Consider the following 13665-nt stretch of genomic DNA (forward strand, 5'->3'; position numbering starts at 1 on the left):
GCATTGTAAATTTTGGTCAATGTCATGAGACAAAGTATATGTGAACTGCTATATGAAAAGTGAATTTACTCTGTAAATCTTCACCCAAATCCTAATAAAATAAAAATAAAAAATAAAAAAAAATCACCATGCCTCATAGACAATAGAGCATCACAGTCCACATAAAGAAGCAAGATAAAGTAGGTGAAACAAAGGACCAGGTTACAGACCCAAAACATATCCCTGAAGAAGATACAGCATTGGAACTCTCTGATAAGGAATTCAAAAGAATTATATTTAGGTATCATCAACAAATTAAGAGACAGATCAAGGAAAACACAGAGAAAACCCCAGAACAATTTAGAAAGACAATACAAGAAATGGTAAAATACATGAAAAATTAGAAATGATACAAAATCTACACACAGAAATCCAGAAGATTAATACTAAAATTTCAGAAATAGATAACACATTGAATGGGCAAAGAAGCAGAACTGAATCAATGGGAAACAGAATCAGTGAGACTGAAGGCAAATACCTGAACACCTCTTTGGAAAGGGGTCAATCAGAAAAAAGATCAAAACAAAATGAAGAAAGCCTAAGGTTTATGTGGGATACTATCAAAAGGAATAACCTATGTGTAATCAGAATTCCATAACAGGAAGAGAAAAATAAAACCACAGAGAAAATTGTTGAGGATTTGTTGGAAGAGAATTTTCCTGGTATGATGAAAGATGAGAATATATCTATTCAAAAAGTTCAACGAACCCCAAACAGGATAGACCACAAAAGAAAATCACTAAGACATATCATCATCAAACTTACCAAAACCAAAGACAAAGAAAGAATCATGAGAGTAGCATGGGAAAAACGAAAAGTTACCTACATGGGGCAACCAGTGAAACTAAGCTTGGATTTCTCAGCAGAAACCATGCAGGTAAAAAGACAATGGGATGGTATATATAAAACCCTGAAAAAGAAAAATTTTCAACCAAGAATTATGTACCCAGCAAGACTGTCCCTCAAATATGATGGTGAAATTAGTATATTTCCAGATAAGCAGAAATTAAGGGAATTTGTTAAAATCAGACCAACCTTACAAGAGATGCTAAAGGGAGTCCTTTGGACAGAGAAGCAACAACAGCCAACAACAACCAACCATTAATACACATGATGATAGTACCAAAAAACAACCCAGCTACAGAAGTAGTAAAGAAGCCTACAAGATTGTAAACAGGGAACCGGAGACATCAATTAACAAATGAGGACAACTATAAATCAAGAAGAGGGAAAAAACTGTGTTGTTACAGAAGTTTTAGACGGTAGGGAAGTCAAGACAACTACAAGATAGTACGGACTGTTCTAAACTTGGGAAGAAAACTATAAATCATAGGGTAACATCAAAGAAAAATGACAAACCTTCAAATCAAAAAAGAGGACCAGCATAAATATTCAGCAAATACTAAAACAATAGCAATGAAGGAAGTGATAATATGATTCATAAACAAAACGAGCTCAGCACAGAAAACTATATGGAACAAAGAAATAGATAGCACAAAAAAGCACATAACAAAAATGACAGCAACAAATTCATATTTTTTGATAATTACCTATCTGTCAAGGGACTTATCTCCAAGATTTGTAGCAGAAGAGTGGATGACCAAACAATGGTACATACATATAATGAAATGCTATGCAGCACTAAAGAATAATATAGAGTCTGCAAAACACCACATAATATGGAAGAACTTGGAGGAGATTATGCTGAGTGATGTAAGTCAATCACAGAAGGACAAATATTGTATTAGTTCATTGTTGTGGAGGGTCAAGGAAAGGTTTATACAGGGAGGGAAACTTTCTTGGGTGGTTGCCAGGGGTGGGAGAGGGGAGGGAATACTGAAAAAAAAAAGCATTGATCCATGTCACTTTAGTGTTTTGTGTATTTCACTGTACATAAATTAATTTCAGTAGAAAACATTAAAAAAATAGTAAAGAAAAAATGAGAAAACCTCAAAAGGAAAAACAAGGGATGGGAAGAGAACAAAGGAAAAACAAAAACCAACCACCAAGAACCAGGGATAGGAAAGAGGGGGAAAAAAAGAAGAAGAAAGGAGAAAGATAAAAAGAATAATTGAAAAGCAATCAATCAAAAATAAAACTGTGGGGGGCAGGGCACAACACCGCTGCCCCCACACACACACCCTGTCAGGGCACAGCCAGGATGGAATTCCTGCTGTCAAGAAGGTGGGTGGAGGCGAGAGATGGCCACACCAAGAGTACGGGGTATAAGAGTAACAAGGGGAATGTCACACTTTTCCAGCTGTCAGCCTCCAGTACAGCTGCCCGTGCTGTCCTTGGAAAGCAGAGCCCACTCCTATGTCGCCATCCAGTTAAAAATGCCACTCGCACATATTCCAAACGGTCCTGCCTGAAACTTCCGAATATTCAAAATGGCTGCCTCTTAGGACAGCCACTGCAGTACACTGGTCTGTTTGTGTCTCCTTCTTTGCTGTTTTCCTTTCTGGGTTGCCATGCAGCAATGCTCTCCTTGCCCATGCAGTGTTCAGTGAGCAGAGCTGATTCTTAGGTTGCTACCAGGAAATACTCAAAATAGGTGTGCCCCCAGGACAGCCAGCAATCCGCAGCTCCATTTGTCTCCTCACTCACTGTTTTCATTCAGGTTCTTCTACTACTTGGTATTTAATCCACTTCTTTATCCTTGCCTTCAAAGCTCAGGGTTCCAGGGTCATCTTCCGTATCTATTTTAGTTGGTTTCTCATTGCTTTGTTGCTGAAGGTCTGTGTAGCTTGTCTGCCTATTTTGTCATCTTGTTGGAACTCCCCCCAAGTAATTTTTTAGCATTTTGACTGTAAAACTCAGGTGACCACAAAAAAAAAAAAAAAAAAAGTCAACAAATTTTGATCCCTTCCCTTTCTTTCTGTGGTATCATGGGTTACCAATCCTAAGAAGTATTTTCTGAGTGTTCTAGCATTGGGATTGAGCAAATGGGTTAACACATTGAGGATAATGGTGTCAGGATATTCATCGTTGGAGAGAACTGGAATGAACCCTGTGGTGCTGGACTGGAATTGGAAATATCTGCATGAACTCTTGGTTCTAGATGACAGATATATAGCTAGGTGGGTGGGTGGATAGATACACAGATAGATCCATTCTCCCAACACACATAATTCTGAGTTCTATCTGCTCAGAAACCTTAGAAGCGATTCTCCAGAGCAATGAGCTCCCTTGGTGCTCAGATTTTGGTTTCCAAATACTAAAAGAAACCAGAACCCCTTGAAGAAAAGGCTAATTCTAGGATTGTGGCAGGAAAAGTGGAAGTTGTTCCTGAAGCACTTTAAGCCAAAAAAGTGAGAGAAAGTACTCAAAGAACGATGGGGGCATATGAAAAGGACCCAAGAGGAAGTTTTAAGGGATGCTATTGGTTAAATCTGGAAAAAACTTGAGCATCAAAATAAATAATAAAAGATTACACCCACTGAATAAAATAAGAATCTCTACACCCACCCAAAAGAATGCCAAGTAATAAATATATGTGAAATTATGGAGTTAAAATATCATCCTATTACAAAATCAGAATGGGAAAAAATCAGACTCAGGCAAAAATCCCAATGAATGCTAAAACTAGTGAGTGCAAGTCTGATGAGGAACAGCATATCAACAGTCTGAAAATATCTCCACACAATTACTTACCAGAGAAGAGAAAAATTAACTTGACAATGGAGAAACCTGACAGGTAAAACCTTAACTGAGTGGTCAAAGTTAACATCACAGTAATACAACCAATTGAGATGACACGTCTCCTGATATATTACATTGTACGGACACACTGTTATTTACGTGGTACTCCTGACAAAAATGTACCACCTGAATCTAGTCATAAGGAAACATCAGACCATCCCAAATTGAGAGACATTCTACAAAACAACTGGCTTGAGTCTGCAAAAATTTCATGGTCAAGACAGAAAGAATGAGTTGTAGATTAAAGGAAACTATAGAGTCAGGTCCGACTCGATGGCAAATAACAACAACAACAACAATAGAGGCCAGACAACCAAGCAAACTGATGCCTCTCCATTGTGGTGTGGGGAAGAACACTGAACACACCGTGGATTGCCAGAAGAATGAACAAATCTGTCTAGAAGGAGCACGGCTGGAATGCTCCTTGGAAGTGACCATGGAGAGACTGTGTCACCTGTATTTTGGTCATATTGTCAGGAGGGAGAAGTCCCTGGAGAAAGGTATCTTGCTTGGTAAAACAGAAGGTCAGTGAAAAAGAGCAAGACGCTTAATGACACGGACTGACACAGTGGCTGCGACGACCGCACGGTTGGCGCGGGGCTGGGCGGTGCTTCATCCTGCTGCACATGGTGTCACAATGAGCAGGAACTGACCCAACGGCACCTACAACGACAACTTGTCTTTGTTAAGAGACAAGACATGACTTGAAGTGTGATTCTGAATAGGCCATCGAACTTGGAGAAAAGAGCTATAAGGAATATTATTGGGATGATTCACAAAATTGGAATATGAACTGTGGCTTAGATACAAAATCAATGTTGACTGTCCTGATTTTGATACCTGTACCATGACTATGTTCTTAGGAAATACACACTGGAGTATTTAGCGTTAAAGTGGCAAGATGTCTCCAAATTATTTTCATTTAGCTCCAAAAAATAATCTGTAAACATGATATATATAGAGCCAATGACAAAGCCAATGGGACAAAATATAAACAATTCATAAAGCTGGGGAAAGCTCATCCAGAAGTTCCTGAAAAACATCTTTCAACTTTTTCTGTGCATTTGAAATCATCAAAATAAAAAAAATTGCCCAAAAGAAGACAGCATTAAGAGATTAAACAGACAATACACAAAATGAAAGAAAAAGATTTTAACATATGTAACCGGCTAGTGACTAGTACACAGAACATAAAAACAAACTCTGAAGAAAAAGTCCAATAGAAAAATAGGTGAAATCCATGGCCACATATTTCACTAAAGAAGAAACCCAATGGCCAATAAATACTTAAAAACAGAGTTAATCTTATTAAAAACCAGAGATACGCCGATTAAAACCATAATGAGATATTATTACACTCCCACCAAGTTGGTAAAACTAAAAATCTGACAATCTAAGTGTTTGCAAGAAGTAGGGCGATGGAAACTTTCACACATACATTGCATACGTAAATCCATGATACAGTGGTACGAATACTGCGGAGAGCAACTTTAGCATTATCTGCGGAAGTTGAAGATATGTGTGGTAGATTGGGAAAAAACATGGCCACGGTATTTCCCAGCTTCTCCCAATGAAAGGCCCATTTTCCCAGCCCTTGCATCTGGGGAGATCCCTGGGGCACAATGTGCACTCGTCGACTAAACTAAATCTCAGTTGTTGAAAACCCCAGTGGCTCCACAAAAAGGCCTCCCCGTCTGCTCCTGTAAAGATTGTAGCGAAGACAATCCTGTGGGCAGTTCCCTCTCTAACACACTGGGCCACCGTGAGTCAGAGTCAACTCAATGGCAATGAGTTTGGTTTGACTTTCATTTGAATCTAGTGTGGCTTTCTGACCTCCTCTGACCAAAGAAATGTGTCAACAGTGACAACTGTTCCCATGCTCAGGCTTCAAGGCAGTTTGTAGATTCCGCCTTTGCCCTCCCGTGAGCTTCCACGTGAGGACCTCGCCAAGATGGTCGCACGGAAAGGGCCCCTGGAGAACAGCCTTTGCTTGCCTGCCAACGGTCTGCAGTGCACAAGTGGGACCAGCCAACCCCACACAAAGCAGTGCGGTGCCACAGAGCCCAGCTCCCACCCACTGCACCAGCTGAACGCAGTCAGGTGGGCGAGCCCAAAGCAGGGCTGTGGGGGTTGTGTTTGTGGGTCACCTCGGCTGGGCCTGGCTGAGGGGCTGGGCAGCTGGTGGTAGTTATTCCCCATGAGGAGACTGGCAATCACCTCCATGGTGGGATCTACCACAAGCAGCTGAGTAGCTAGCTGCCTTTGGGACGTGGTCTGCTTCCTGTCTATAAGGAGAAGCCTTGGGAATGGTCTCTAGCCTATGGCACGCTTGGACCCTGCATGTAGCCGTGTCGTTGCTCAACAGCCTGCCATGCTCTGCCGACCTTGCGACTTACAATGGACTTAAGTTAATGGCCTGCCGTGTGGTTTGGTAACATCGGGACTGTGCCTTTTGACTTGTCAACCGTGGGGCTTCTCAGCCTCAGCAGCCAGCAGCTGTCTGAGTGAAGAAACGCCTCTAGCTCCAGTGGGCCAGGAGCAGGAGGCAGAGCTGGACCCCAAGGTTGAGGGGCTTTCCCCCAGCCCCTAGAGCCCGGCACTCTGCACTTGGACTTAAAGCCTCCAAATTGTAAGAATAAACTCCTGTTTGTTAAGGCCATCCCATTTGTGGTATATTCCTGTCAGAGCGGCACCAGGGACCAGAACAAAGGCCAACAGAAAAACTTCCCCGCCAACCCACGTTGTTGTGTTAATCCTCTTACTTTAGGAGAGGTTCATCACACAGTAATAGAACACGACAGCCCAACCAGCCCACTCGTAAGGACATGGCCTAGGAAAATGTGTGCCCGTCTTGTGAGTGACACACGGGGAAAGCATTGGAGGTGGACTGCCCCGGATGTACTCAACCTCTTCAACCAGATGGAGGGGTGAGAAGGTCCTACGACAGGAACATGTATAAATATGCTTAGAGCAGCATTGCCTATAATAGCCCAAAACTGGAAAGATTCCAAATGCCCAGCAACAGCACATGGAGGAATCAAGTGTGGTCCTACTCATACACTGGAACATTAAAGAGCATTTGAAAGCATCACCTAAAGCCACACACAATAATGGGAATGGATCTTACAAATATATGTGGAATGAAAGAAGTAAAACACAAAAGACCACAAAGAGAATGTATGTATCAAAGACCACATTAAACTCCATAAATGGACACACGCAACTTTAAAACCAAGACCAGCTGCCACTGGGTTCACGTCATGTCATGGTGACCTTCCGTGGGTCAGAGTAGATCTGGACTCCACAGGGGTCTTCAATGGCTCAGTTTTGAAAAGTAGATCACCACAAACGATAAAACCCAGCAGAGAAAGACAGTCCCCTGGGGGGACGGCTGGCATCAGAAATAACGACAAAGCTGGAAAGTTGGGATTTATGTGACCTCTGCCTCATAGGAACCACCTTGGAACTGCTTTTTATACACAGAGTTATCTATTCAACACTGCACATTTTGTTTAATGTGTTTTTCTTTAGGTATGTAATGTTTTTTTTTTTTTTAAAAAAAGCACACCAAAAAATATAATTACACTCCCACCAGACTGCCACAAAGCGCAACAATGAAATTCTCATACATTACTGTTGTTGTTGTTGTTACGTGCCGTCGAGTCGGACTGCGGTGTAGTAAATTACTTAGTGTGGCTTTTCTACCCATAAGTCTTTGTAAACTCTAAGGTGGGAATTGCTATTAGCTACGGAGGAGATCCTGATTTTAAAGTCGCCCACCTGGGTTATTTCTGTTGGGCGTGGCACAATACAATGTTCTGGGAAGTTCCCACTCTCTCTCATGTGCTTAGAGTTCTGATGCTGTGATTGGCTAGTTTGACCACCCTTCCAGGCTCAAAAGGAGGCCTCCTGGAGGCAGAACTCTCTCTGACTGCTGGTGGAGGAAGACGTGCTGCCGAAAGAGACACGCACCCCTGAAAGAGACACGTGCTGCTGGGAAAGAGCCGCAAGAGACACGCATCGCTGAGTGAGACACCGAGGGACCGGCACTGCTGGGAAAGAGACTGTGAGAGACTCTTGACTGAGGGACAGTGGGCTGGGAGAGAGACTGAGCATTTTTCTTGAACTTGAGTTGTAGCTTGGTGCTTCCCTAATAAACCTTGTAATCTGTGAGTTCTGTGTGGCCACTGCAGCGAATTATCGAACCCAGGAGAGAGGTGGTGGGTGCTCTGGGAGGAACGGTTGAAGAAAGGGCTGGAGGAAGGCAACATGTCTGGCCTGGCAGGAATAGGCCTTGGGTTACTGCTGGTAATCCTGTCTTCCCCTTGTGGGATTAGAGAAGGTCAGAACATGTGGCCTCCTTGTCGTTTTTGCACGGACCCAACTCATAGTGATCCCTCCTTGAGTTTCTGAGGCGGTATCACTATGGAAGTAGATTGCCCAACCTTCCTTCTGAGGAGTGGCTGGTGGGTTTGAACCGCCAGCCTTCTGGTTAGCAGTCAAGTGCCTCAGGCACTACACCACCAGAGCTCCTCATACATTACTAGTAAGAGGGAAACTTACTAAACTTTGAAAATCAGACGTTATCGTGAAACTGAAGACCGAACTGAAGGGCAGATACTCTCCCCAGCAACTCCATTCCTGAGTGTACACCCTAGGGATCTAGGCACACACGCACCGGAAGCCATACACAGACCCAGGCTGCTTCTGGGAGTCGTGGTGGTTACGGTTGGCGGAGCATGACCGGGGACAAATTCAGCTCAGGTTTGCCTTCTCTGGGAAGTCTTTGAGGAGCCCAAGCAGAATGAATAGCTGTCTCCTCTGTCCTACCACATCACTCCTGATACACTTATCCCAAGTTTATGACTGTCTGACTTCGGGTCTAATTCCTTTCCCCTCCTCCCTTCCAAAGCTGAAACTTCAGTGAAGGACTGTGGTCTGATCCATGTATCCAAGTCTCTGTGGTATATATGGACTATTCACTAAATGTGTGATGAATGCTTTTCAAACGAAAACCTAAAGAATATAAATTAGGGATGTGCATATGTTACAGGCTTGAGTAAGGAGGGTCCTACTGGGGTGCAAGTACACTAGACCAACAGAAACACCTATATAAGAGTCAGCATTAAGAGAGGGGCATTCGGGTAGTGAGAGACCTCAGAAGGTTCTCCGGACGGGCGTGGTTTTAGGTACAAATGTGTTGTCTGTCTGGGACCGGGGTAACCCTGACTGCTCTCCCTCTCCAGCACAGCTCTGTTTTGATTTTCTGAAGTGGATACTTAGCAATCTTGGAATTTGAAAATTTCTAGGGTAGACAGGCCTCTGAGAAGAGTAATATATGACAGGGATTCTACTGTCCTCGTTTTTAGCTACAGGGGGGAGTAGAGGCTTGCAAGTACACCTAAGGCTGAGTGTGTGAATGTGGGTCTCTTTACAGAATTGTAAAAGTCTGGGTCTCTGGCTTTTAGAATTGCTTGAGGTAGGACTCCTCAATGAAGGGGCTGGCCTTACTTCTCAGTGCAGCGATTTGTAGTGACTGTGGCCCACAAGTTCATGATAGACAAGATGCTTGGCATGACAAACAGCGAGATGATCAGGTTGACCAGAACCACGACAAAGGCATCCATGAGACAGTTGTTGGATGGGGGCATGTGTGATGAGAAGGCGGCAATAACACCAAAGCCTAGCCCCACGGCAGATAAAGCATGCCTCCCTGCTTGGAACCAAACTCTCAGAGAGTACACAGATGGTGCCTAAAAGGGAGAAGACAAGTTTAAGGCAGGATGTAAATGATGGAGGAGAAGACTAGATTTCGTGGTGGAGGTGGGGACACAGAGGAGATCATGGGAAAGGAGCCTGTAAGAACAGGCAGCTAAGGTGTCCCCCACAGGCTGATGGAGGAATGGGAAGAACAGACTCACCTTGAAAACCAACAAATGCTGGATAAATGGCAGGTCTTCCAGCAGTGGAATCCAGAAGAGGAACGACAAAGTGATGAGAAAAGGCATGGCCACCAAGACATACATTGCCTGAGTGGAGAGGGGGACATGCCAATAACCACGCAGCAGGGGGGGTCAACAGTCAGCAGGAATCAAAAGTTCTGAGTCCGAAGCAGAAGTTAAAAGGCCGCTTTCAGCAGGAGTCAGGGGTGGTTGTTGTTGTTGTTTTGCCTTCGAGTCAGACCCGACTCCTAGCGACCCCTCCTTGGGTTTTCAAGGCGGTATCTCTACGGAAGTAGATTGCCCAACCTTCCTTCCGAGGAGTGGCTGGTGGGTTTGAACCGCCAGCCTTCTGGTTAGCATTCAAGGGCCTTAGGCACTACTCCACCAGAGCTCCTGCAGTCAGGGGTTAGCGGAATACAAAGGCAGTGGGAGTGAGAAATCAGGGCATCAAGGAGTGAAAGGGTCAGGTGACAGGCAAAGCATCTGAGACATCACAGTCTAAGAGTCGTGACTCACCTTCCCAACAGACTTCAGCCCATTGATCATGATAAGAAGTATAAAGCACCAGGTCAGGAAGAGGGACAGGCTGATACTGGGGATTACTGGTCCACCATCCTCAACTGTGTCTGAGGCCTTCAAGGTCTTCCGGTACCAGAAGTACATGGAGGGTGTCGTCCGCGCACACTCAGCGTCTGGGGAGACCTGGCTTTGGACACACCTGCTAGACAAGGCGACCCCTCCCCTCTCCTGTACTCCCTCCGCTACCTCTTCTCTCCTCTTTCCATCTCCCATTCCTTCTTCCTTCTACTACCGTCCCCGTCACACTCCCTCTCTCTCCCCCACCCCCTTCCCGCCCCTCAGTTTTCCCCATCTCCTCCTCGACTCTTCCCCTCACCAAATTCACTGGAGTTCTTCACTAAGGGACACTTATCCCATGGAAGAGGGAACTGGAAGGCCTGGCCAAAGTAGAAGAAGATCCAGCAGTTGATTATACTCCGGCACAAGCCCTCGATGATGCACACCTGAAGGCCGGGGAAGGCAGCTGGAGAGCAGCAGCGCGGCCAGGAAAAGGGAGGGGCTTGACAGAGGATTGGGGAACCGAAGGGACTTGACCCAGGGAAGACAGGTCACAGGACCCGTCCCAGGAGAAGGCCTGGGATGGGGGTCGGGTATAAAGGGTAGATCCGGCAGCTCAGAGCTCCTTACCATGAAGCTGGTATAACCCAAACCAGTCATCCAGGGGCTGGTGAACTTCCATACATCAAGGCTGCCCTGACGCAGCCTCTGACCAAATGCCATCTCCAGGAAGAGGAGAGGAATTCCAATAAAGAACGTCATGAAGATGTAGAGGATGATATAAACACCTGTGAAGGGTATTCAAGGAGAGACTCTGAGAACCATCTGGCCTTTCAGAGACTGGACTTCTCAGGGCTCCAGGAAAGCATACTCCCCACCAATGGCCTCCCTCAGGTCCTCTCTCAGGCATCAGTGCTCAGTTGATGTCCAAACATTCTTCACAGTCCGCGGTGTCCATTTCCATGGCATCCAATTTCCGGAAGACACATATACCTAGATTCCACCGCCTCATAAACCTAGCCTCCTCCCTCTCAAGGTCCGTCAAGCCCCTGGCCCCTCCTGACCTGCCCAGAGCACCAAGTTTCCAGCCTTGGCATGCCTCAGAGGTTTGATGAGTTTGAAGCTTGGACAGGTCCCTAGCCTGTTATCCACTCATGGACCCACCAGTCTTGGCCCCAGGAATTAATACCTCCGTAGACAAGCCATAGGTGGGACAACTTCCAGAGGTTGAGCAGCCTCACAGAGTAGCCCACCTGGGCCAGGATGTACTCATACTTGTTGGACCAGACTGGACGGGTAACGTCTTCACTCTGTTTCTCTGTCATCTGCACATTCTGAGCTGAGACTTTTTGTTCTGGGATTGATACAGACTCCTTCTCTGACAGAGAGGCTTGATTGGGTTGGCTGTCCCCAGAATGAGTCTCCCAAGCCTGGGTCGTCCAGGCCTGGGCCTTTGTATTCTGATTCTTCAAAATAGAAGATCTTGCAGACCAGGTCATTAGATTCTCCAATTCCTCAGTTTGGACTTCTGAGACATTCCAAGAAGAGTATGTCTCAGTAAGTGAGGTTTCTGCCACCAAGGATTTTGAAGCCTCAGATTCTGTGCTCATCCCAGGCAGGATGACTTGAGATGCTCCAGCTTCTTCAATGTTGAGGTCACCTCTCTGGACAGACCTTAAGGACATCAAAAACTTTAAATTTTAGATCTCAGAGCCAAGGGATGACTGAGTTCCAAAACAATCCCCAACACCTTCTTAAACAAAGTCTTCCATTTCTGTCCCACTGAAACTCAAACACAGAAAAATCGCTTCCCAAAGTTTTACTTCCTAGAAATGTTTTGACACTAGGGAAAGGGGTAGAGATGGGCAGAGCCTGTTGATTTCAGTCAGGAACCCACGTGCTCAGAATGCTGATATATGCTCCCTAGAGAAGGAGGCACCACTTATACAGGGCTTTTGAGTCAAAGGAACTAATTTCGTCCTGAATCTGCCTTGTAACCTTGGGAAAACCTCTCTGACCTTCACTTTCTCATCTGCACACCATTCAGGTCTCTGCTCGGGTATCACCTGGCCAGCAATGCCACCCTTGCCCAGCACTCAGAGATCTAACCCAGCAGCTACCGACCCGTCGCTCTTCCATCCTGCCCCCTCTGCCTTCTCACAGCATTTCTCACCCCTGACGTTATTCTCCAACCACTTCTCATCTGTTCATTGTCTCTCCCCACCTGCTCCCTGCCCAGCAAGAGGGTGGTGCCGTACCTCATACCCAGGCCCTCTGCTCTCGGTGTTTCCACCATGCCGGTCCCTCGTCGGCCCCTCCAATGCTCTACACGAGAACGGGCAAGGGGTGCACTGACAAAGAAGAGAAGAGAAAACAAACCTGGGTGTGGAAAACGGGAAGAGATAGAGACTAGGAGTCTCCTTCCCGAGTGGGAAGGGTCGTCATGCTATCCAAAGGTAGAGGCAGCAGGTGGGCTCATGGCAGCACTGTCACATCTGGGTCCCATGTGGCCACCCACAGTGTGAGACACACTGTTTGCAAGGAGTTCTTAATAGTGCAGGAAAACGCTTGTAACTCAGTGATAGGTTTGTAAAAAACAAAAACAAAACTAAGATGTAGTATATTTTTACAGAAATACTCATACGTTATACATTTTTTGCAAACTATGCAACCCCTTCATACATTAATTTCCTATATGGATATTATATATGTGGGTGTTATATGTGAAAATATGGTAAAATATCTTTAGTGCTAGCTATCTCTACTAATTTTAAAAATTTAATGAAAGAAAAGGCAAATGTAAATGTATGAATCTCTAGAAAGTGACAGGATTATACTATGTATTTTTATATCCTTCTGCTTTTAAAATTAGTTTTGCTAATTGTAAAAAAAAAAAAAAAACATGTAGTCCCATGTGCTGCAAATATATCCATGAATACAAGTAAAGCATACAGGGCACAAAGTTATGAAAACTTCTTAGCCACACAGACTATGTTTCTACAGGTGTTATTTGTATGTTCTCTAAGAATTCTCAGGTATATAGCAGAGCTGACAAGGGACAAGGTTGGCTACAGCCAGTTATCCAAAGGGAGCAAGCAGTTGGACCTGTGGGCTCAGGACCACAGTCACAGGGGAGATCAAGCTCAATTGGCATAACATACTACACAAAAACATTGTTCCACATCCTAATTTGGCAAATAGCAACTGGGATCTTAAAAACTTGCAAGCAGCCATCAAGATGCAACAAGGGGTCTCTCCTCGTCCAGAGCAAAACCAAAGACGCATGGAAACAATTAGTCCAAGGGACTGGTTGTTGTTGTTGTTGTTATTTGCCGTCGAGTCGGCCCCGACTCATAGCGACCCCTCCTTGGGTTTCCGAGGCAGTTATCACTACGGAAGTAGGATT

At 44.9% G+C, this 13665-nt stretch overlaps 1 protein-coding gene across 1 annotated transcript in view; it reads right to left on the bottom strand.

The window, feature by feature from the left end:
- The window catches only part of LOC103198800 (orphan sodium- and chloride-dependent neurotransmitter transporter NTT5-like), an 86452-nt gene that overhangs the window by 16170 nt on the left and 56617 nt on the right, over positions 1-13665 (bottom strand). Inside the window, exons 5-11 of the mRNA XM_007943008.1 lie at positions 12484-12584; positions 11449-11613; positions 10890-11047; positions 10579-10705; positions 10200-10375; positions 9663-9770; positions 9253-9494 (exon numbers count right to left, since the gene is read on the bottom strand). Of these exons, the coding sequence (XP_007941199.1) occupies positions 9253-9494; positions 9663-9770; positions 10200-10375; positions 10579-10705; positions 10890-11047; positions 11449-11613; positions 12484-12584 (1077 nt within the window). The remainder of the gene's footprint in view (positions 1-9252; positions 9495-9662; positions 9771-10199; positions 10376-10578; positions 10706-10889; positions 11048-11448; positions 11614-12483; positions 12585-13665) is intronic.

The sequence above is a fragment of the Orycteropus afer genome, unplaced genomic scaffold (genome assembly GCF_000298275.1).
Source record: "Orycteropus afer afer isolate SDZICR_OR568_19922 unplaced genomic scaffold, OryAfe1.0 scaffold00099, whole genome shotgun sequence".
In the NCBI taxonomy this organism is placed as follows: domain Eukaryota; kingdom Metazoa; phylum Chordata; class Mammalia; order Tubulidentata; family Orycteropodidae; genus Orycteropus; species Orycteropus afer.